We start from the raw sequence: 22,374 nt of genomic DNA, 5'->3' as shown, positions 1-22,374 counted from the left end.
AAACTGTGAGCCCCCCCCCCCGCCGTGGGACAACCTGATCACCTTGTAACCTCCCCAGCGCTTAGAACAGTGCACGTGGTAAGCGCTTAATAAATGCCATTATTATTATTATTATTATTATTATGCTCTGGGTTGGGATCCCTCTGTCCCAGGGGACGTGTCCGGGGGCTGCAAGCTACTGCGGAACCGCTACGAGAGCCGGGATCGGGAATGGGCCACCTACACCTGCGTCCTGGGTTTCCACGTCTACGGTGAGCTCCACGGGCCCCGCCGTCCGCTTGGGATACCCCGGGGTCGGCGGGATTGATCAATCGATCAATCGTATTTATTGAGCGCTTACTGCGTGCAGAGCACTGTGCTAAGCGCTTGGGAAGTCCAAGTTGGCAACATATAGAGACGGTCCCTACCCAACAGTGGGCTCACAGTCTAAAAGGGATAATTTGTTTCCTTCTGCCCAGCTCGGGGATGACCTAGGGAAAGAGCAAGGAAAGATCCCCAAATCCTACTCAATTCACCTTGGCAACTGTTTAACCGTCAGAGTAGAGTGTATTCAGATGGCTCGGGACTGCATCTTAGAGCATTTAAAATGTAGTAGACGTTTGGGAAATTATTGATCTCTGAAGCCAGTGCATGTGGAAGCTGTCAATCAATCAATCGTATTTATTGAGCGCTTACTGTGTGCAGAGCACTGGACTAAGCGCTTGGGAAGCACAAGTTGGCAACACATAGAGATGGTCCCTACCCAACAGCGGGCTCACAGTCTAGAAGGGGGGAGACAGAGAACAAAACCAAACATATTAACAAAATAAAATAAATAGAATAGATATGTACAAGTAAAATAAATAAATAGAGTAATAAATAAGTACAAACATATATACAGGTGCTGTGGGGAAGGGAAGGAGGTAAGGCGGAGGGGATGGAGGGGGAGGAAGGGGAGAAGAAGAAGGGGAGAAGTTCTCCTTCCCAAGCGCTTAGTCCAGTGCTCTGCACACAGTAAGCGCTCAATAAATACGATTGATTGGAAGTGATTTCACTTCTTTGTAAAATGCTTGTGTGACTGAAGTGCACCTTTGAAAGTAGAATAAATCTTCCTGGTTTGTGGCTTTGTGTACTTCCCAAGCGCTTAGTACAGTGCTCTGCACACAGTAAGCGCTCAATAAATACGATTGATTGATTGACTCCCCCTTCTAGACTGTGAGCCTGTTGTTGGGTAGGGATTGTCTCTAGACGTTCCCGACTTGTCCTTCCCAAGCACTTAGTCCAGTGCTCTGCACACAGTAAGCGCTCAATAAATACGATTGCATGAATGAATGAATGCTTGGTACATAGTAAGTGCTTAACAAATACCATCATTATTATTATGGCCTAGTAGATCGAAGCAGCGTGGCTCAGTGGAAGGAGCCCGGGCTGGGGAGCCAGAGGTCGTGGGTTCAAATCCTGGCTCCGCCACTTGTCAGCTGGGTGACTTTGGGCAAGTCACTTCACTTCTCTAGGCCTCAGTTCCCTCATCTGTCAAATGGGGATTCATTCATTCATTCAGTCGTATTTATTGAGTGCTTACTGTGTGCAGAGCACTGAACTAAGCGCTTGGGAAGTACAAGTTGGCAACATCTAGAGACGGTCCCTACCCACCAGCGGGCTCACAGTCTAGAAGGGGGAGACAAACAACAAAACAAAACATATTAACAAAATAGAATAAGTATGTACAAATAAAATAGAGTAATAAATATATACAAACATATATCCAGGGGATGAAGACTGTGAGCCCCATGTGGGACAACCCGATTACCTTGTATCCTCCCCAGCGCTTAGAACAGTGCTTGGCACATAGTAAGCGCTTAACAAATGCCATCATTATTATTATTATTATTACCCCAGCGCCCAGAACAGTGCTTGGCACATAGTAAGCGCTTAACAAATGCCATCATTATTATTATTATTATTATTACCCCAGCACCCAGAACAGTGCTTTGCACATAGTAAGCACTTAACAAATGCCATCATTATTATTATTACTATTACCCCAGCGCCCAGAACAGTGCTTTGCACATAGTAAGCACTTAACAAATGCCATCATTATTATTATTATTATTACCCCAGCGCCCAGAACAGTGCTTTGCACATAGTAAGTGCTTAACAAATGCCATCATTATTATTATTATTACCCCAGCGCCCAGAACAGTGCTTGGCACATAGTAAGCGCTTAACAAATGCCATCATTATTATTATTATTATTACCCCAGCGCCCAGAACAGTGCTTTGCACATAGTAAGCGCTTAACAAATGCCAACATTATTATTATTCTTATTATTACCCCAGTGCCCAGAACAGTGCTTTGCACATAGTAAGCGCTTAACAAATGCCATCATTATTATTATTATTATTACCCCAGTGCCCAGAACAGTGCTTGGCACATAGTAAGTGCTTAACAAATGCCATTATTATTATTATTATTATTGTTACCCCAGTGCCCAGAACAGTGCTTGACACATAGTAAGCGCTTAACAAATACCAACATTATTATTATTATTATTATTATTATTATTATCATTAGAGCAGGGGAGTCAGAAGGTCATGGGTTCTAATCCCTGCCCCGCCACTTGTCTACTGTGTGACCTTGGGCAAGTCATTTCACTTGTCTGGGCCTCAGAGAAGCAGCGTGGCTCAGCGGAAAGAGCCCGGGCTTTAGAGTCAGAGGTCATGGGTTCCAATCCTGGCTCCGCCACATTCATTCATTCATTCATTCAATCGTATTTATTGAGGGCTGACTGTGTGCAGAGCACTGGACTAAGCACTTGGGAAGTACAAGTTGGCGACATATAGAGACAGTCCCTACCCAACAGCGGGCTCACATGTCTGCTGTGTGACCTTGGGCAAGTCACTCCAGTTCTCTGAGCCTCAGTTGCCTCATCTGGAAAATGGGGATGAAGACTGGGAGCCCCACGTGGGACAACCTGATCACCTTGTATCCCCCCCAGCGCTTAGAACAGTGCTTTGCACACAGTAAGTGCTTCACACATGCCATCATTATTATTCATTCAGTCGAATTTATTGAGCGCTTACTGTGTGCCGAACCACGTACTGAGCGCTTGGGAAAGTACGATACCACAATAAATGGTGACATTCATTCATTCATTCATTCAATCGTATTTATTGAGCGCTTATTGTGTGCAGAGCACTGTACTAAGCGCTTGGGAAGTCCAAGTTGGCATTCCCTGCCCTCAAGAAGCTTACAGCCTAGAGGGGCAGGGGGACAGACATCAATTCAAATAAAATGGGGTTTGAGACTCTGAGCCCCACGTGGGATAGGGACTGTGTCCAACCCGATCTGCTCGTCTCCACCCCAGCGCTCAGTATAGTTCCCGGCACATAGTGAGCGCTTAACAAATACTATATTATTATTATTATCGTTACGGCCCCCGGGGAGCCACCAAGCACGTTGCGCCCGGCCTTAATATTAAAACAGTCGAGCCGCTGATGTTCAGGCAGGGGCCTGGGAATCAATCAATCAATCAATCAATCGTATTTATTGAGCGCTTACTGTGTGCAGAGCACTGTACTAAGCGCTTGGGAAGTACAAGTTGGCAACATATAGAGACAGTCCCTACCCAACACAATCTCGGGTTGTCCCACGTGGGGCTCCCGGTCTTCATCCCCATTTGACAGATGAGGGCACTGAGGCCCAGAGAATCAATCAGTCAATCAATCGTATTTATTGAGCGCTTACTGTGTGCAGAGCACTATACTAAGCGCTTGGGAAGTACAAGCTGGCAACATATAGAGACAGTCCCTACCCAAAAGTGGGCTCACAGTCTAGAAGGGGGAGACAGAGAACAAAACCAAACGTACTAACAAAATAAAATAAATAGAATAGATATGTACAAGTAAAATAAATAAATAGAGTAATAAATCTGTACAGACATATATACATATATACAGGTGCTGTGGGGAAGGGAAGGAGGTAAGATGGTGGGGATGGGGCGAGGAAGGAAGGGGCTCAGTGTGGGAAGGCCTCCTGGAGGAGGTGAGCTCTCCCTTGAAGGGAATGCTGGAAACGTCCGGGAAACGGCAGCGCAGGGAATGGGGCGGGCCTGGGAATGTCGGGAAACAACGGAAGCGTTAGGGATGGGGGTGGTGGAGGGAATGTTGCTCTTGGGGACCAGGGAGCGGGATGAGGAGGAGCTGACGGAGGCGGGCCCTCCCTTTCCCGCTGTTGGCAGGCGTGTGGCCGGATGGCTCGGACGGGACGGACATCAACTCTCTGTGCCGCTCCCACAACGAGCGGGTGGTGGCCGTAGCCGACGACTTCTGCAAGGTGCACCTGTTCCTCTACCCCTGTGCCCGGGCCAAGGTGAGGGGACGGAGCGCGTCGGGTTGGGCGCGCGGACCTTTGGAGGGAGCGAGGTGAGAGCGGGACACGGGGCCCCTTGGCTGGGCCTGGGCAATCAATCAATCATCAATCAGATTGATTGAGCGCTTTCTGTGGGCAGAGCACTGGACTCAGCGCTTGGGAAGGACAAGGTGGCAACATCTAGAGACAGTCCCTACCCATCATTCATTCATTCATCCATCCGTTCATTCGGTCGTATTTATTGAGCGCTTACTGCGTGCAGAGCACTGGACTGAGCGCTTGGGAAGGACAAGTTGGCAACATCTAGAGACGGTCCCCACCCATCATTCATTCATTCATCCATCCGTTCATTCGCTCATATTTATTGAGCGCTTACTGTGTGCAGAGCACTGGACTGAGCGCTTGGGAAGGACAAGTTGGCAACATCTAGAGACGGTCCCCACCCATCATTCATTCATTCATCCATCCGTTCATTCGGTCGTATTTATTGAGCGCTTACTGCGTGCAGAGCACTGGACTGAGCGCTTGGGAAGGACAAGTCGGCAACATCTAGAGACGGTCCCCACCCGTCATTCATTCATTCATCCATCCGTTCATTCGGTCGTATTTATTGAGCGCTTACTGCGTGCAGAGCACTGGACTGAGCGCTTGGAAAGGACAAGTCGGCAACATCTAGAGATGGTCCCTACCCGTCATTCATTCAGTCATCCATCCGTTCATTCAGTCGTATTTATTGAGCGCTTACTGCGTGCAGAGCGCTGGACTGAGCGCTTGGGAAGGACAAGTTGGCAACATCTAGAGACGGTCCCCACCCATCATTCATTCATTCATCCATCTGTTCATTCGATCGTATTTATTGAGCGCTTACTGCGTGCAGAGCACTGGACTGAGCGCTTGGGAAGGACAAGTCGGCAACATCTAGAGACGGTCCCTACCCGTCATTCATTCATTCATCCATCCGTTCATTCGGTCGTATTTATTGAGCACTTACTGTGTGCAGAGCACTGGACTGAGCGCTTGGGAAGGACAAGTCGGCAACATCTAGAGACGGTCCCCACCCATCATTCATTCATTCATCCATCCGTTCATTCAGTCGTATTTATTGAGCGCTTACTGTGTGCAGAGCACTGCACTGAGCGCTTGGGAAGGACAAGTCGGCAACATCTAGAGACGGTCCCTACCCATCATTCATTCATTCATCCATCCGTTCATTCGGTCGTATTTATTGAGCGCTTACTGCGTGCAGAGCACTGGACTGAGCGCTTGGGAAGGACAAGTCGGTAACATCTAGAGACGGTCCCCACCCAACAGTGGGCAGCAAGCAGGGGGTGACGCGGAGAGGAAACTGGTCTCGGGGTGGGCGGAAAAGATTCAAGATTCTTCTGGACTGGGAGCCCGCTGTTGGGTAGGGACCGTCTCTATAGGTTGCCAACTTCCCAAGTGCTTAGCACAGTGCTCTGCACACAGTAAGCGCTCAATAAATACGATTGAATGAATGAAGGCCCTTAGTGCAGTGCTCTAAGTGCTTAGTACAGTGCTCTAAGCATGCTCTGCACACAGTAAGCACTCAGTAAATATGACTGAATGAATGAAGGCCCTTCTGAGAGCTCACCTCCTCCGGGAGGCCTTCCCAGACTGAGCCCCCTCCTTCCTCCCCATCTTACCTGCTTCCCCTCCCCACAGCACCTGTATAGATGTATATATGTTTGTACGGATTTATTACTCTATTTATTTTATTTGTTCATGTTTATTCTATTTATTTTATTTTGTTAATATGTGTTGTTTTGTTGTCCGTCTCCCCCTTCTAGACTGTGAGCCCGCTGTTGGGTAGGGACCGTCTCTAGATGTTGCCAACTTGTACTTCCCAAGTGCTTAGTCCAGTGCTCTGCACACAGTAAGCGCTCAATAAATGCGATTGAATGAATGAGGGCTCTGCACACAGTAAGTGCTCAATAAATACGATTGAATGAATGAATGAATAAATACGATTGAATGAATGAATGACTCTTTCCACTGAGCCACGGTCAAGCACCCCCCTTCCTCTCCCCCTCTTTCCCCTCCCCATCCCTCCCGCCTTACCTCCTTCCCCTCCCCACAGCACCTGTATAGATGTATATATGTTTGTACGGATTTATTACTCTATTTTATTTGTGCATGTTTATTCTATTTATTTTATTTTGTTAATATGTGTTGTTTTGTCGTCTGTCTTCCGCTTCTAGACTGTGAGCCCGCTGTTGGGTAGGGACCATCTCTATATGTTGCCAACTTGTACTTCCCAAGTGCTTAGTCCAGTGCTGTGCACACAGTAAGCGCTCAATAAATGCGATTGAATGAATGAGTGCTCTGCACACAGTAAGTGCTCAATAAATACGATTGAATGAATGAATGAATGAATAAATACGATTGAATGAATGAATGAATGACTCCACTGAGCCACGGTCAAGCCCCCCCCCCCCCCCTTTCCCCTCCCCCTCCCCCCCGCCTTACCTCCTTCCCCTCCCCACAGCACCTGTATAGATGTATGTATGTTTGTACGGATTTATTACTCTATTTATTTTATTTGTACATGTTTATTCTATTTATTTTATTTGGTTAATATGTTTTGTTTTGTCGCCTGTCTCCCGCTTCTAGACTGTGAGCCCGCTGTTGGGTAGGGACCATCTCTATATGTTGCCAACTTGTACTTCCCAAGTGCTTAGTCCAGTGCTGTGCACACAGTAAGCGCTCAATAAATGCGATTGAATGAATGAGTGCTCTGCACACAGTAAGTGCTCAATAAATACGATTGAATGAATGAATGAATGAATAAATACGATTGAATGAATGAATGAATGACTCTTTCCACTGAGCCGCGGTCAAGCCCCCCCCCTCCCCCCTTTCCCCTCCCCCTCCCCCCCGCCTTACCTCCTTCCCCTCCCCACAGCACCTGTATAGATGTATGTATGTTTGTACGGATTTATTACTCTATTTATTTTATTTGTACATGTTTATTCTATTTATTTTATTTGGTTAATATGTTTTGTTTTGTCGCCTGTCTCCCGCTTCTAGACTGTGAGCCCGCTGTTGGGTAGGGACCATCTTTATATGTTGCCAGCTTGTACTTCCCAAGTGCTTAGTCCAGTGCTCTGCACACAGTAAGCGCTCAATAAATACGATTGAATGAATGAATGAATCAATACGATTGAATCAATGAATGACTCCAAAGCCTGTGCTCTTTCCACCGAGCCACGCTCAAGCCTCCTTCTTCCTCTCTCCATCCCCCCCCGCCTTACCTCCTTCCCCTCCCTACAGCACCTGTATAGATGTATATATGTTTGTACGGATTTATTACTTTATTTATTTTATTTGTACATGTTGATTCTATTTTATTTTTTTAATATGTTTTGTTTTGTCGTCTGTCTCCCCCTTTTAGACTGTGAGCCCGCTGTTGGGTAGGGACCGTCTCTAGATGTTGCCAACGTGGACTTCCCAAGTGCTCAGTCCAGTGCTCTGCACACAGTAAGCGCTCAATAAATATGATTGAATGAATGAAAAAGATTCCCGGAGCCACAAAAGACCCAAGGAGATCGTCTTTATCGAGTGCTTTCTGGGTGCGAGCGCTGTACTAAGCAATTGGAAGAATTCATTCATTCAATCATTCATTCCATCGTATTTATTGAGCGCTTACTGTGTGCAGAGCACTGGACTAAGCGCTTGGGAAGGACAAGTTGGCAACCTATAGAGACGGTCCCTATTCATTCATTCATTCATTTAATCGTATTTATTGAGCGCTTCCTGTGTGCAGAGCACTGGACTGAGCGCTTGGGAAGTCCAAGTTGGCAACATAGAGAGACGGTCCCTATTCATTCATTCATTCATTCCATCGTATTTATTGAGCGTCATATTTATTGATCTGTGCATCTGTGTGGTGTGTGCCTGTCTGTACTAAGCGCTTGGGAAGCAGCGTGGCTCAGTGGAAACAGCCCGGGCTTGGGAGGCCGGGGTCATGGGTTCGAATCCCGGCTCCTCCGCTTGTCAGCTGTGTGACCTTGGGCAAGCCACTTCACTTCTCTGGGCCTCGGTGACCCCATCTGTAAAACGGGGATGAAGCTTGTGAGCCCCCCATGGGACAACCTGATCACCCTGTAACCTCCCCAGCGCTCAGAACAGTGCTTTGCACATAGTAAGCGCTTAATAAACGCTATCATTATTATTATTAGGCCGGCTGTGTGACTTTGGGCAAGTCACTTCACTTCTCTGGGCCCCAGTGACCTCATCTGTAAAATGGGGATGAAGACTGTGAGCCCCCCGTGGGACAACCTGATCACCCTGTAACCTCCCCAGCGCTCAGAACAGTGCTTTGCACATAGTAAGCGCTTAATAAATGCTATCATTATTATTATTAGGCCGGCTGTGTGACTTTGGGCAAGTCACTTCACTTCTCTGGGCCCCAGTGACCTCATCTGTAAAATGGGGATTAAGACTGTGAGCCCCCCGTGGGACAACCTGATCACCCTGTAACCTCCCCAGCGCTCAGAACAGTGCTTTGCACATAGTAAGCGCTTAATAAATGCTGTCATTATTATTAGAACAGTGCTCCACACATAGTAAGCGCTTAATAAATGCTGTCATTATTATTAGAACAGTGCTTCGCACATAGTAAGTGCTTAATAAATGCTATCATTATTATTAGAACAGTGCTTCGCACATAGTAAGCGCTTAACAAATACCATCATTAGTATTATTATTGGGAGAGGAAAGTAGAACAATAAGCAGACACATTCCCTGCCCACTTATGTTGCCAACTTGTCCTTCCCAAGCGCTTCGTCCAGTGCTCTGCACACAGTAAGCGCTCAATAAATACGATTGATTGATTGAACACAGTAAGCGCTCAATAAATTTGATTGATTGATTGATCGCCCACAGTGAGCTTACAGTCTAGAGGGGGAAGATGGGTGGCAGCTTTGAGATCAGCGATGCCCGCCCCCTCCTTCTCCTCTTTCGGTCCCCTCCTTGCCCCCGCGTCCCACTGATGATAATAATAATAATAACGGCATTTATTAAGCGCTTACTATGTGCAAAACACTGTTCTAAGCGCTGGGGAGGTTACAGGGTGGCCCGGTTGTCCCACGGCGGGGCTCACAGTCTTAATCCGCATTTTACAGATGAGGTCACTGGGGCCCAGAGAAGCGAAGTGACTTGCCCAAAGTCACACAGCTGGCCTAGTAATAATAATGATTGATAGAGTTTACTAAGCGCTTACTGTGGTGACCAGGGTGACCAGGTTGTCCCACGGGGGGGGGGGCTCCAAGTCTTCATCCCCATTTTCCAGAGGAGGGAACTGAGGTGCAGAGAAGCGAAGTGACTTGCCCAAAGTCACACAGCTGGCCTAATAATCATAATGATTGATAGCGTTTACTAAGCGCTTACTATGGTGACCAGGGTGACCAGGTTGTCCCACGGGGGGGCTCCAAGTCTTCATCCCCATTTTCCAGAGGAGGGAACTGAGGCGCAGAGAAGCGAAGTGACTTGCCCAAAGTCACACAGCTGGCCTAATAATAATAATGATAGCATTTACTAAGCGCTTACTATGGTGACCAGGTTGTCCCACGGGGGGGCTCCAAGTCTTCATCCCCATTTTCCAGATGAGGTCACTGAGGCGCAGAGAAGCGAAGTGACTTGCCCAAAGTCACACAGCTGGCCTAATAATAATAACAATTGATAGCGTTTACTAAGCGCTTACTATGGTGACCAGGGTGACCAGGTTGTCCCACGGGGGGGGCTCCAAGTCTTCATCCCCATTTTCCAGAGGAGGGAACTGAGGCGCAGAGAAGTGACTTGCCCAAAGTCACACAGCTGGCCTAATAATAATAATGATAGCGTTTACTAAGCGCTTACTATGGTGACCAGGTTGTCCCACGGGAGGGGGGGGCTCCAAGTCTTCATCCCCATTTTCCAGAGGAGGGAACTGAGGCCCAGAGAAGCGAAGTGACTTGCCCAAAGTCACACAGCTGGCCTAATAATAATAATGATAGCGTTTACTAAGCGCTTACTATGGTGACCAGGTTGTCCCACGGGGGGGCTCCAAGTCTTCATGCCCATTTTCCAGATGACGGAACTGAGGCCCAGAGAAGCGAAGTGACTTGCCCAAAGTCACACAGCTGGCCTAATAATAATAATGATAGCGTTTACTAAGCACTTACTATGGTGACCAGGTTGTCCCATGGGGCGGGGCTCCAAGTCTTCATCCCCATTTTCCAGATGAGGTCACTGAGGCCCAGAGAAGCGAAGTGACTTGCCCAAAGTCACACAGCTGGCCTAATAAGAATAATGATAGCGTTTACTAAGCGCTCACTATGGTGACCAGGGTGACCAGGTTGTCCCACGGTGGGGGCTCCAAGTCTTCATCCCCATTTTCCAGAGGAGGGAACTGAGGCGCAGAGAAGTGACTTGCCCAAAGTCACACAGCTGGCCTAATAATAATAATGATAGCGTTTACTAAGCGCTCACTATGGTGACCAGGGTGACCAGGTTGTCCCACGGTGGGGGCTCCAAGTCTTCATCCCCATTTTCCAGATGAGGTCACTGAGGCGCAGAGAAGCGAAGTGACTTGCCCAAAGTCATGCAGCTGGCCTAATAATAATAATGATAGCGTTTACTAAGCACTTACTATGGTGACCAGGGTGACCCGGTTGTCCCACGGGGGGGCTCTCCAAGTCTTCATCCCCATTTTCCAGAGGAGGGAACTGAGGCGCAGAGAAGCGAAGTGACTTGCCCAAAGTCACGCAGCTGGCCTAATAATAATAATGATAGCGTTTACTAAGCGCTTACTATGGTGACCAGGTTGTCCCACGGGGGGGGGGGGGGGGGGGCTCCAAGTCTTCATCCCCATTTTCCAGATGAGGGAACTGAGGCGCAGAGAAGCCAAGTGACTTGCCCAAAGTCACACAGCTGGCCTAATAATAATAATGATAGCGGTTACTAAGCGCTTACTATGGTGACCAGGTTGTCCCACGGTGGGGGGCTCCAAGTCTTCATCCCCATTTTCCAGAGGAGGGAACTGAGGCGCAGAGAAGTGACTTGCCCAAAGTCACGCAGCTGGCCTAATAATAATAATGATAGCGTTTACTAAGCGCTTACTATGGTGACCAGGTTGTCCCACGGGGGGACTCCAAGTCTTCATCCCCATTTTCCAGAGGAGGGAACTGAGGCGCAGAGAAGCGACTTGCCCAAAGTCACGCAGCTGGCCTAATAATAATAATGATAGCGGTTACTAAGCGCCTACTATGGTGACCAGGTTGTCCCACGGGGGGGTTCCAAGTCTTCATCCCCATTTTCCAGAGGAGGGAACTGAGGCGCAGAGAAGCGAAGTGACTTGCCCAAAGTCACACAGCTGGCCTAATAATAATAATGATAGCGTTTACTAAGCGCTTACTATGGTGACCAGGTTGTCCCACGGGGGGGGGCTCCAAGTCTTCATCCCCATTTTCCAGATGAGGTCACTGAGGCCCAGAGAAGCGAAGTGACTTGCCCAAAGTCACACAGCTGGCCTAATAATAATAATGATAGCGTTTACTAAGCGCTTACTATGGTGACCAGGTTGTCCCACGGGGGCGGCTCCAAGTCTTCATCCCCATTTTCCAGAGGAGGGAACTGAGGCGCAGAGAAGTGACTTGCCCAAAGTCACACAGCTGGCCTAATAATAATAATGATAGCGTTTACTAAGCGCTTACTATGGTGACCAGGTTGTCCCATGGGGGGGCTCCAAGTCTTCATCCCCATTTTCCAGAGGAGGGAACTGAGGCGCAGAGAAGCGAAGTGACTTGCCCAAAGTCACACAGCTGGCCTAATAATAATAATGATAGCGTTTACTAAGCGCTTACTATGGTGACCAGGTTGTCCCATGGGGGGGCTCCAAGTCTTCATCCCCATTTTCCAGAGGAGGGAACTGAGGCGCAGAGAAGCGAAGTGACTTGCCCAAAGTCACACAGCTGGCCTAATAATAATAATGATAGCGTTTACTAAGCGCTTACTATGGTGACCAGGTTGTCCCATGGGGGGGGGCTCCAAGTCTTCATCCCCATTTTCCAGATGAGGTCACTGAGGCCCAGAGAAGCGAAGTGACTTGCCCAAAGTCACACAGCTGGCCTAATAATAATAATGATAGCGTTTACTAAGCGCTTACTACGGTGACCAGGTTGTCCCACGGGGCGGGGCTCCGAGTCTTCATCCCCATTTTCCAGAGGAGGGAACTGAGGCGCAGGGAAGCAACTTGCCCAAAGCCACCCAGCTGACAGTTGGGGGAGGCGGAATTTGAACCCAGGACCTCAATCAATCAATCAATCAATCAATCGTATTTATTGAGCGCTTACTATGTGCAGAGCACTGTACTAAGCGCTTGGGAAGTACAAATTGGCAACACAGAGACAGTCCCTACCCAACAGTGGGCTCACAGTCTAAAAGGGGGAGACAGAGAACAGAACCAAACATACCAACAAAATAAAATAAATAGGATAGAGGTGTACAAGTAAAATAAATAAATAAATAAATAGAGTAATAAATATGTACAACCATATATACATATATACAGGTGCTGTGGGGAAGGGAAGGAGGTAAGATGGGATGGAGAGGGGGACAAGGGGGAGAGGAAGGAAGGGGCTCAGTGTGGGAAGGCCTCCTGGAGGAGGTGAGCTCTCAGCAGGGCCTTGAAGGGAGGAAGAGAGCCAGCTTGGCGGATGGGCAGAGGGAGCAGGGCATTCCAGGCCCGGGGGATGACGTGGGCCGGGGGTCGACGGCGGGAGAGGCGAGAACGAGGTACGGTGAGGAGATTAGCGGTGGAGGAGCGGAGGGTGCGGGCTGGGCTGTAGAAGGAGAGAAGGGAGGTGAGGTAGGAGGGGGCGAGGGGATGGCCAGCCTGGAAGCCCAGGGTGAGGAGTTTCTGCCTGATGCGCAGATTGATTGGTAGCCACTGGAGATTTTTGAGGAACTCCAAAATCCAAACTCCGCCTCCAAAGCCCGGGCTCCTTTCCCCCGAGCCCCGCTGCTAACGATGGTCTCTCGCCTGCCCGCAGGCCCCGAGCCACGTGTACGGAGGCCACGGCAGCCACGTGACCAGCGTCCGGTTCACTCACGATGACTCCCACCTGGTCTCGCTGGGAGGAAAGGACGCCAGCATCTTCCAGTGGCGGATGCTGGGCGGAGGGGCCCCCCCTCCCACCCCTTCCCGCACCCCATCCCTGTCTCCCGCTTCCTCGCTGGATGCCTGATCCCGCCGCCGCCGCCGCCGCCGCCGGTTCCTCTTCCCGGCCGGACGAGGACCCCCTTTTTTCCCATTCCCCACTTCGTCACATTCCGTGCGTCTCCACCTTCGTGGAAGGTGTTCCGTTGTACAGAAACGGGGCCGAGTTGGGGGGCGGCCTTGGCTCTCCCCCCACCGGCCCCCGGTTATCCCTGCCGAGGGGCAATAAACCCAGAGCAAAGCCCCCCGTGACTCCCGTCTCCTTCCGTGGGCTGGGTTCGAGGATTCGGTTTCTAGACCGTGAGCCCGCTGGTGGGTCGGGACCGTCTCTAGATGTGGCCAACTTGGACTTCCCAAGCGCTTAGTACAGTATTAAGCGCGCAATAAATACGATTGAGGGCCCGAAGGCCCGACTTGCAGCCGGGGGGATAATAATAATAATAATAATAATATTTGTTAAGCGCTTACTCTGTGCCAAGCGCTGTTCTAAGCCCTGGGGAGGTTACAAGGCGATCAGGTTGTCCCATGGGGGGCTTACAGTCTTCACCCCCATTTTACAGTTGAGGAAACTGAGGCCCAGAGAAGTGACTTGCCCAAAGTCACGCTAATAATGATGACGGCATTTGTTGAGCGCTTACTATGTGCGAAGCACTGTTCTAAGCACTGGGGAGGTTACAAGGTGATCAGGTGGTCCCACGGGGCTCACGGTCTTCACCCCCATTTTACAGCTGAGGAAACTGAGGCCCAGAGAAGTGACTTGCCCAAAGTCACGCTAATAATGATGGCACCTGTTGAGTGCTTACTATGTGCGAAGCACTGTTCTAAGCGCTGGGGAGGGATACAATAATAATAATGATGATGGCATTTATTAAGCGCTTACTATGTGCAAAGCACTGTTCTATGCACTGGGGAGGTTACAAGGTGATCAGGTTGTCCCACGGGGGGCTTACAGTCTTCACCCCCATTTTACAGTTGAGGAAACTGAGGCCCAGAGAAGTGACTTGCCCAAAGTCACGCTAATAATGATGATGGCATTTGTTGAGCGCTTACTATGTGTGAAGCACTGTTCTAAGCGCTGGGGAGGGATACAAGGTGATCACTTTTTCCCACGGGGGCTCAAGGTCTTCATCCCCATTTTACAGTTGAGGAAACTGAGGCCCAGAGAAGTGACTTGCCCAAAGTCACGCTAATAATGACGACGGCATTTGTTGAGCGCTTACTATGTGTGAAGCACTGTTCTAAGCGCTGGGGAGGGATATAATAATAATAATAATGGCATTTATTAAGCGCTTAGTATGTGCAAAGCACTGTTCTAAGCGCTGGGGAGGTTACAAGGCGATCAGGTGGTCCCACGGGGGGCTTACAGTCTTCATCCCCATTTTACAGTTGAGGAAACTGAGGCCCAGAGAAGTGACTTGCCCAAATTCACACTAATAATGACGACGGCATTTGTTGAGTGCTTACTATGTGCGAAGCACTGTTCTAAGGGCTGGGGAGGGATACAAGGTGATCAGGTTGTCCCACGTGGGGCTCACGGTCTTCATCCCCATTTTCCAGATGAGGGAACTAAGGCCCAGAGAAGTGAAGTGACTTGCCCAAGGTCACACAGCAGACGTGGCGGAGCTGGGATTTGAACCCATGACCTCTGACTCCAAAGCCCGGGCTCTTTCCACTGAGCCATGCTGCTTCTCTGCTGTGTGACTTTGGGCAAGTCCCTTCACTTCCAGCGTGGCTCAGTGGAAAAGAGCCTGGGCTCTGGAGTCGGAAGTCGTGGGTTCAAATCCTGGCTCCGCCCATTGTCAGCTGTGTGACTTTGGGCAAGTCACTTCACTTCTCTGGGCCTCAGTTCCCTCATCTGGAAAATGGGGATGAAGAGTGGGAGCCCCACGTGGTACCACCTGATCACCCTGTAACCTCCCCAGCGCTTAGAACAGTGCTTTGGACATAGTAAGTGCTTAATAAATGCCATCGTTATTATTATTATTATTATTCTCTGGGCCTCAGTTCCCTCCTCTGTAAAATGGGGATTAAGATTGTGAGCCCCACATGGGACAACCTCATCACCATGTAACCTCCCCAGCGCTTAGAACAGTGCTTTGCACATAGTAAGCACTTAATAAATGCCACTGCTATTATTATTATTCTCTGGGCCTCAGTTCCGTCGTCTGTAAAATGGGGATTAAGATTGTGAGCCCCACGTGGGACAACCTGATCACCGTGTATCCTCCCCAGCGTTTAGAACAGTGCTTGACACATAGTAAGCGCTTAACAAATACCATAATAATAATAAAATATATAATGATAATAATAATAATAATAATTATTATTATTATTAAGTCGAGAAAATCGCCGAAAAGCGTCCGCAGGGCCACGTGCGAGGTTGCGGTTGGGCTCCATCCTGGAGAAGGAAGGGTTAATCCCTCCGTGTTCCCTCCCTCCTTCCCGAAGAGCGTTCGGGCCCGCGACGGAAACACCCGAGTGACCCGGGCGGTCGGCGTCGGCTTTCCGGAAGGAGCCGAAGGGTTTCCGGAAAGAGCCGAGAGCGCGCCGGAAGGAGCCGAAGGGTTTCCGGAACGAGCAGAGAGCGCGCCGGAAGGAGCCGAAGGCTTTCCGGAAAGAGCCGAGAGCGCGCCGGAAGGAGCCGGAGGCTTTCCGGAAGGAGCCGAGAGCGCGACGGAATCAATCAATCAGTCGTATTTATTGAGCGCTTACTGTGTGCAGAGCACTGTACTAAGCGCTTGGGAAGTACAAGCTGGCAACATATAGAGACGGTCCCTACCCAACAGCGGGCTCACAGTCTAAAAGGGGGAGACAGAGAACAAAACCAAACATACTAACAAAATAAAATGAATAGAATAGGTATGTACAAGTAAAATAAATAAATACAGTAATAAATATGTACACACATATATACAGGTGCTATGGGGAAGGGAAGGAGGTAAGATGGGGGGATGGAGAGGGGGACGAGGGGGAGAGGAAGGAAGGGGCTCAGTCTGGGAAGGCCTCCTGGAGAAGGTGAGCTCTCAGTAGGGCCATGAAGGAGCCGGAAGGAGCCGAGAGCGCGACGGAAGGAGCCGAAGGGTTTCCGGAAGGAGCCGAGAGCGCGACGGAAGGAGCCGAAGGGTTTCCGGAAAGAGACGGGAGCGCGCCGGAAGGAGACGAGAGCGCGTCGAAAGGAGCTGAAGGGTTTCCGGAAAGAGACGGGAGCGCGCCGGAAGGAGACGAGAGAGCGCCGGAAGGAGCCAAAGGGTTGCCGGAAGGAGCCGAGAGAGCGCGGGAAGGAGCCCAAGGGTTTCCGGAAAGAGACGAGAGCGCGCCGGAAGGAGCCGAAGGGTTTCCGGAAAGAGACGAGAGCGCGCCGGACGGAGACGAGAGAGCGTCGAAAGGAGCCGAAGGGTTGCCGGAAAGAGACGAGAGCGAGCCGGAAGGAGCCGAAGGGTTTCCGGAAGGGGCCGAGAGAGCGCCGGAAAGGGCCGAAGGCTCTCCGGAAGGCGACGAGAGAGCGCCGGAAGGGGCCGAAAGGAGCCGAGAGCGCGCCGGAAGGAGCCGAGAGCGCGCGGGAAGAAGCCGAAGGGTTTCCGGAAGGAGACGAGAGCGCGCGGGAAGGAGCCGAGAGAGCGCCGGAAAGAGCCGAGGGCTCTCCGGAAGGCGACGAGAGCGCGCCGGAAGGAGCCGAAAGGACACGGGAGCGCGCCGGAAAGAGCCGAAAAGAGCCGAGAGCGCGCCGGAAGGAGCCGAAGGGTTTCCGGAAGGAGCCGAATCCCGAGGCCTTGTTCTTCGGCGCGGAGCCGAAGGCGTTCCGGAAGGTGTCGGTCGGAGCCGGAGGGAGCCGAGCGGCGTCCGGAAAGAGCCGAAGGAGCCGAGCGGGGCCCGCCGACGGGCTCGGAAACGCCTGGGCGGCATGAGGCGCCGCGCCGGCTGAGGGAGAGGAGGGACGGGAGGAGGAAGAAGAAGAAGAAGAGGAGGAGGAGGAGGAGGCGGCCCCCATTGTGCGTCCGGCGGCCATGGCGGCCAATATGTACCGGGTCGGGGGTGAGTGCCGCCGCCGCCGCCGCCGCCGGGGGGGGGGAGGGGCGTCGGGGGGGGGGGACACCGGGAGGGGGGGAGGGGCGGGAACCGGAAACGGAAACGGAAACGGAGGGGCGCGAGGCCCGCGAGCGGGCGCGGGGGGGGGGGAGGGGAGGGGAGGGTGTAGGTGGTCAATTTGTTTTTCCCGAGCGCTCAGTACAGTGCCCCGCACTCTGGAGGCGCTCAATAAATGGTTGAATGAATGAGGGAGGAGGAGGAGGCTATAGGTTGCCAAACTTGTTTTTTCCCAGCGCTCAGCACAGTGCTCCGCACGCTGTAAGCGCTCAATAAGTGGCCGAATGGATGAACGAGGGAGGAAGAGGAGGAGGATGTAGGTGGCCAACTTGTCCTTCCCGAGCGCTCAGTATAGTGCTCTGCACGCTGGAGGCGCTCAATAAATGGTTGAATGGATGAATGAGGGAGGATATAGGTGGCCAACTTGTCCTTCCCGAGCGCTCAGTCCAGTGCTCCGCACTCTGGAGGCGCTCAATAAATGGTTGAAAGGGTGAATGAGGGGGGAGGAGGATATAGGTGGCCAACTTGTCCTTCCCGAGCGCTCAGTACAGTGCTCTGCACTCTGGAGGCGCTCAATAAATGGTTGAATGAATGAGGGGGGAGGAGGAGGATGTAGGTGGCCAACTTGTCCTTCCCGAGCGCTCAGTATAGTGCTCTGCACTCTGGGGGCGCTCAGTAAATGGTTGAAAGGGTGAATGAGGGAGGAGGAGGAGGATATAGGTGGCCAACTTGTCTTTTTCAAGCGCTCAGTACAGTGCTCTGCGCGCTGTGAGCGCTCAGTAAGTGGTTGAATGGATGGAAGAGGAGGAGGAGGAGGAGGATATAGGTTGCCAAACTTGCCTTTTCCCAGCGCTCAGCACAGTGCTCCGCACGCTGTAAGCGCTCCATAAGTGGCTGAATGGATGAACGAGGGAGGAAGAGGAGGAGGATGTAGGTGGCCAACTTGTCCTTCCCGAGCGCTCAGTATAGTGCTCTGCACGCTGGAGGCGCTCAATAAATGGTTGAATGGATGAATGAGGGAGGATATAGGTTGCCAACTTGTCTTTTCCCAGCGCTTAGCACAGTGCTCCGCACGCTGTAAGCGCTCAATAAGTGGCTGAATGGATGAACGAGGAAGGAAGAGGAGGAGGATGTAGGTGGCCAACTTGTCCTTCCCGAGCGCTCAGTATAGTGCTCTGCACGCTGGAGGCGCTCAATAAATGGTTGAAAGGGTGAATGAGGGAGGAGGAGGAGGAGGATATAGGTGGCCAACTTGTCTTTTTCGAGCGCTTAGCACAGTGCTCCGTACGCTGTAAGCGCTCAATAAGTGGCTGAATGGATGAATGAGGGAGGAGGAGGAGGAGGAGGCTATAGGTTGCCAACTTGTCCTTCCCGAGCGCTCAGTATAGTGCTCTGCACTCTGGAGGCGCTCAATAAATGGTTGAAAGGGTGAATGAGGGGGGAGGAGGAAGAGGAGGATATAGGTGGCCAACTTGTCCTTCCCGAGCGCTCAGTCCAGTGCTCTGCACGCTGGAGGCGCTCAATAAATGGTTGAATGAGGGAGGAGGAGGAGGAGGATATAGGTGGCCAACTTGTCTTTTTCAAGCGCTCAGTCCAGTGCTCTGCGCGCTGTGAGTGCTCAATAAGTGGCTGAATGGATGAATGAGGGAGGAGGAGGAGGATGATGTAGGTGGCCAACTTGTCCTTCCCGAGCGCTCAGTCCAGTGCTCAGCACGCTGGAGGCGCTCCATAAATGGCTGAATAGATGAACGAGGGAGGAGGAGGAGGAGGAGGATATAGGTGGCCAACTTGTCCTTCCCGAGCGCTCAGTACAGTGCTCTGCACGTTGGAGGTGCTCAATAAATGGTTGAATGAGGGAGGAGGAGGAGGATGTAGGTGGCCAACTTGTCCTTCCCGAGCGCTCAGTATAGTGCTCTGCACGCTGGAGGCGCTCAGTAAATGGTTGAATGGATGGAGGAGGAGGAGGAGGAGGAGGCTATAGGTTGCCAAACTTGTCTTTTCCCAGCGCTTAGCACAGTGCTCCGCACGCTGTAAGCGCTCAATAAGTGGCTGAATGGATGAACGAGGGAGGAAGAGGAGGAGGATGTAGGTGGCCAACTTGTCCTTCCCGAGCGCTCAGTATAGTGCTCTGCACGCTGGAGGCGCTCAATAAATGGTTGAATGGATGAATGAGGGAGGCGCTCAGTAAATGGTTGAAAGGGTGAATGAGGGGGGAGGAGGATATAGGTGGCCAACTTGTCCTTCCCGAGCGCTCAGTCCAGTGCTCCGCACTCTGGAGGCGCTCAATAAATGGTTGAATGAATGAGGGAGGAGGAGGAGGAGGAGGAGGCTATAGGTGGCCAACTTGTCTTTTCCCAGCGCTCAGCACAGTGCTCCGCACGCTGTAAGCGCTCCGTAAGTGGCTGAATGGATGAATGAGGGAGGAGGAGGAGGATGTAGGTGGCCAACTTGTCCTTCCCGAGCGCTCAGTATAGTGCTCTGCACTCTGGAGGCGCTCAGTAAATGGTTGAAAGGGTGAATGAGGGGGGAGGATTAGGAGGATATAGGTGGCCAACTTGTCCTTCCCGGGCGCTCAGTCCAGTGCTCTGCACGCTGGAGGCGCTCAGTAAATGGTTGAAAGGGTGAATGAGGGGGGAGGAGGAGGCTATAGGTTGCCAACTTGTCTTTTTTAAGCGCTCAGTCCAGTGCTCTGCACGCTGGAGGCACTCAGTAAATGGCTGAAAGGGTGAATGAGGGAGGAGGATTAGGAGGATATAGGTGGCCAACTTGTCTTTTTCGAGCGCTTAGCACAGTGCTGTGCACGCTGTAAGCGCTCAATAAGTGGCTGAATGGATGAACGAGGGAGGAAGAGGAGGAGGAGGAGGAGGATGTAGGTGGACAACTTGTCCTTCCCGAGCGCTCAGTCCAGTGCTCTGCACGCTGGAGGCGCTCAATAAATGGTTGAATGAGGGAGGAGGATTAGGAGGGTATAGGTGGCCAACTTGTCCTTCCCGAGCGCTCAGTCCAGTGCTCTGCACGCTGTAAGTGCTCAATAAGTGGCTGAATGGATGAACGAGGGAGGAAGAGGAGGAGGAGGATGTAGGTTGCCAACTTGTCCTTCCCGAGCGCTCAGTCCAGTGCTCTGCACGCTGGAGGCGCTCAATAAATGGTTGAATGAGGGAGGAGGAGGAGGAGGATATAGGTGGCCAACTTGTCCTTCCCGAGCGCTCAGTCCAGTGCTCTGCACGCTGGAGGCGCTCAATAAATGGTTGAAAGGGTGAATGAGGGAGGAGGAGGAGGCTACAGGTTGCCAACTTGTCTTTTTCAAGCGCTCAGTACAGTGCTCTGCGCGCTGTAAGCGCTCAATAAGTGGCTGAATGGATGAACGAGGGAGGAAGAGGAGGAGGAGGATGTAGGTGGCCAACTTGTCCTTCCTGAGCACTCAGTCCAGTGCTCTGCACTCTGGAGGCGCTCAATAAATGGTTGAATGAGGGAGGAGGAGGAGGATATGGGTGGCCAACTTGTCCTTCCCGAGCGCTCAGTCCAGTGCTCTGCACACTGTAGGCACTCAATAAATGGTGGAATGAATGAATGAAGGAAGGAGGGGGAGGATATAGGTGGCCAACTTCCTTTCCAAGTGCTCAGTACAGTGCTCCGCACACTGTAAGCGATCAATAAATGGTTGAGTGGATGAATGAATGAAGGAGGGAGGGAGAGGAGGGGGAGGATATAGATTGCCAACTTGTCCTTTCCAAGCGCTCAGTACAGTGCTCCGCACACTTTAAGCGATCAAAAAATGGTTGAATGGATGAATGAGGGAGAAAGAGGAGGAGGATATAGGTGGCCAACTTGTCCTTCCCAAGCGCTCAGTCCAGTGCTCTGCACGCTGTAGGCGCTCAATCAATGGTTGAATGAAGGAATGAATGAGGGAGGAAGAGGAGGATATAGATGGCCAACTTGTCCTTCCCGAGTGCTCAGTCCAGTGCTCTGCACGCTGGAGGCGCTCAATAAATACGATTGAATGGATGGATGAGGGAGGAAGAGGAGGGGGAGGATGTAAGTTGCCAACTTGTCCTTTCCAAGCGCTCAGTATAGTGCTCTGCGCACTGTAAGCGCTCAATAAATACGACTGAATGGATGGGTGAAGGAGGAAGAGGAGGAGGAGGATATAGGTTGCCAACTTGTCCTTCCCGAGCGCTCAGTACAGTGCTTTGCACACTGTAAGCGCTCAATGATTGAATGAATGAATGAGGGAGGAAAGGGAGAAGGAGGATATAGGTTCCACACTTGTCCTTTCCAAGCGCTTAGTCCAGTGCTCTGCACACTGTAGGCGCTCAATCAATGGTTGAATGAAGGAGTGAATGAGGGAGGAAGCGCTTAGTCCAGTGCTCTGCACACTGTAAGCGCTCAATAAATACGATTGAATGGATGAATGAGGGAGGAGGAGGAGGGTATAGGTTGCCAACTTGTCCTTTCCAAGTGCTTAGTCCAGTGCTCTGCACACTGTAAGCGCTCAATAAATGATTGAGTGAATGAATGAATGAATGAGGGAGGAAGAGGAGGAGGAAGGGTTTTGTTTTGTCGTCCGTCCATCTCCCCCGTTCTAGATTGGGAGCCCGTCTCGTTGGGTAGGGACCGGCTCTAGATGTCGCCGACTTGGACTTCCCGAGCGCCTAGTACAGTGCTCCGCACGCGGAAGCGCCCCATATGTACGATGGAATGAGTGAATGAATGAATGAGGGAG

At 51.2% G+C, this 22,374-nt stretch overlaps 2 protein-coding genes across 3 annotated transcripts in view; both read left to right on the top strand.

Moving 5' to 3' along the window:
- The window catches only part of EML3 (EMAP like 3), a 49,330-nt gene extending 35,523 nt beyond the window's left edge, over positions 1 to 13,807 (top strand). For both annotated transcript variants that reach the window (XM_038764974.1, XM_038764973.1), the window contains exons 20-22: positions 153 to 251; positions 4,221 to 4,351; positions 13,402 to 13,807. In XM_038764974.1, coding sequence (XP_038620902.1) covers positions 153 to 251; positions 4,221 to 4,351; positions 13,402 to 13,596 — 425 coding nt within the window. In that variant the 3' untranslated portion in view covers positions 13,597 to 13,807. The remainder of the gene's footprint in view (positions 1 to 152; positions 252 to 4,220; positions 4,352 to 13,401) is intronic.
- A 3,695-nt stretch (positions 13,808 to 17,502) lies between these two features.
- The window catches only part of MTA2 (metastasis associated 1 family member 2), a 33,424-nt gene continuing 28,552 nt past the window's right edge, over positions 17,503 to 22,374 (top strand). The window contains exon 1 of the mRNA XM_038765062.1: positions 17,503 to 17,600. Within this exon, the coding sequence (XP_038620990.1) occupies positions 17,573 to 17,600 (28 nt within the window). The 5' untranslated portion in view covers positions 17,503 to 17,572. The remainder of the gene's footprint in view (positions 17,601 to 22,374) is intronic.

This window comes from Tachyglossus aculeatus, chromosome 22, assembly GCF_015852505.1.
Source record: "Tachyglossus aculeatus isolate mTacAcu1 chromosome 22, mTacAcu1.pri, whole genome shotgun sequence".
Classification (NCBI taxonomy): Eukaryota; Metazoa; Chordata; class Mammalia; order Monotremata; family Tachyglossidae; genus Tachyglossus; species Tachyglossus aculeatus.
This window is presented reverse-complemented; position numbering and strand designations above follow the sequence as displayed.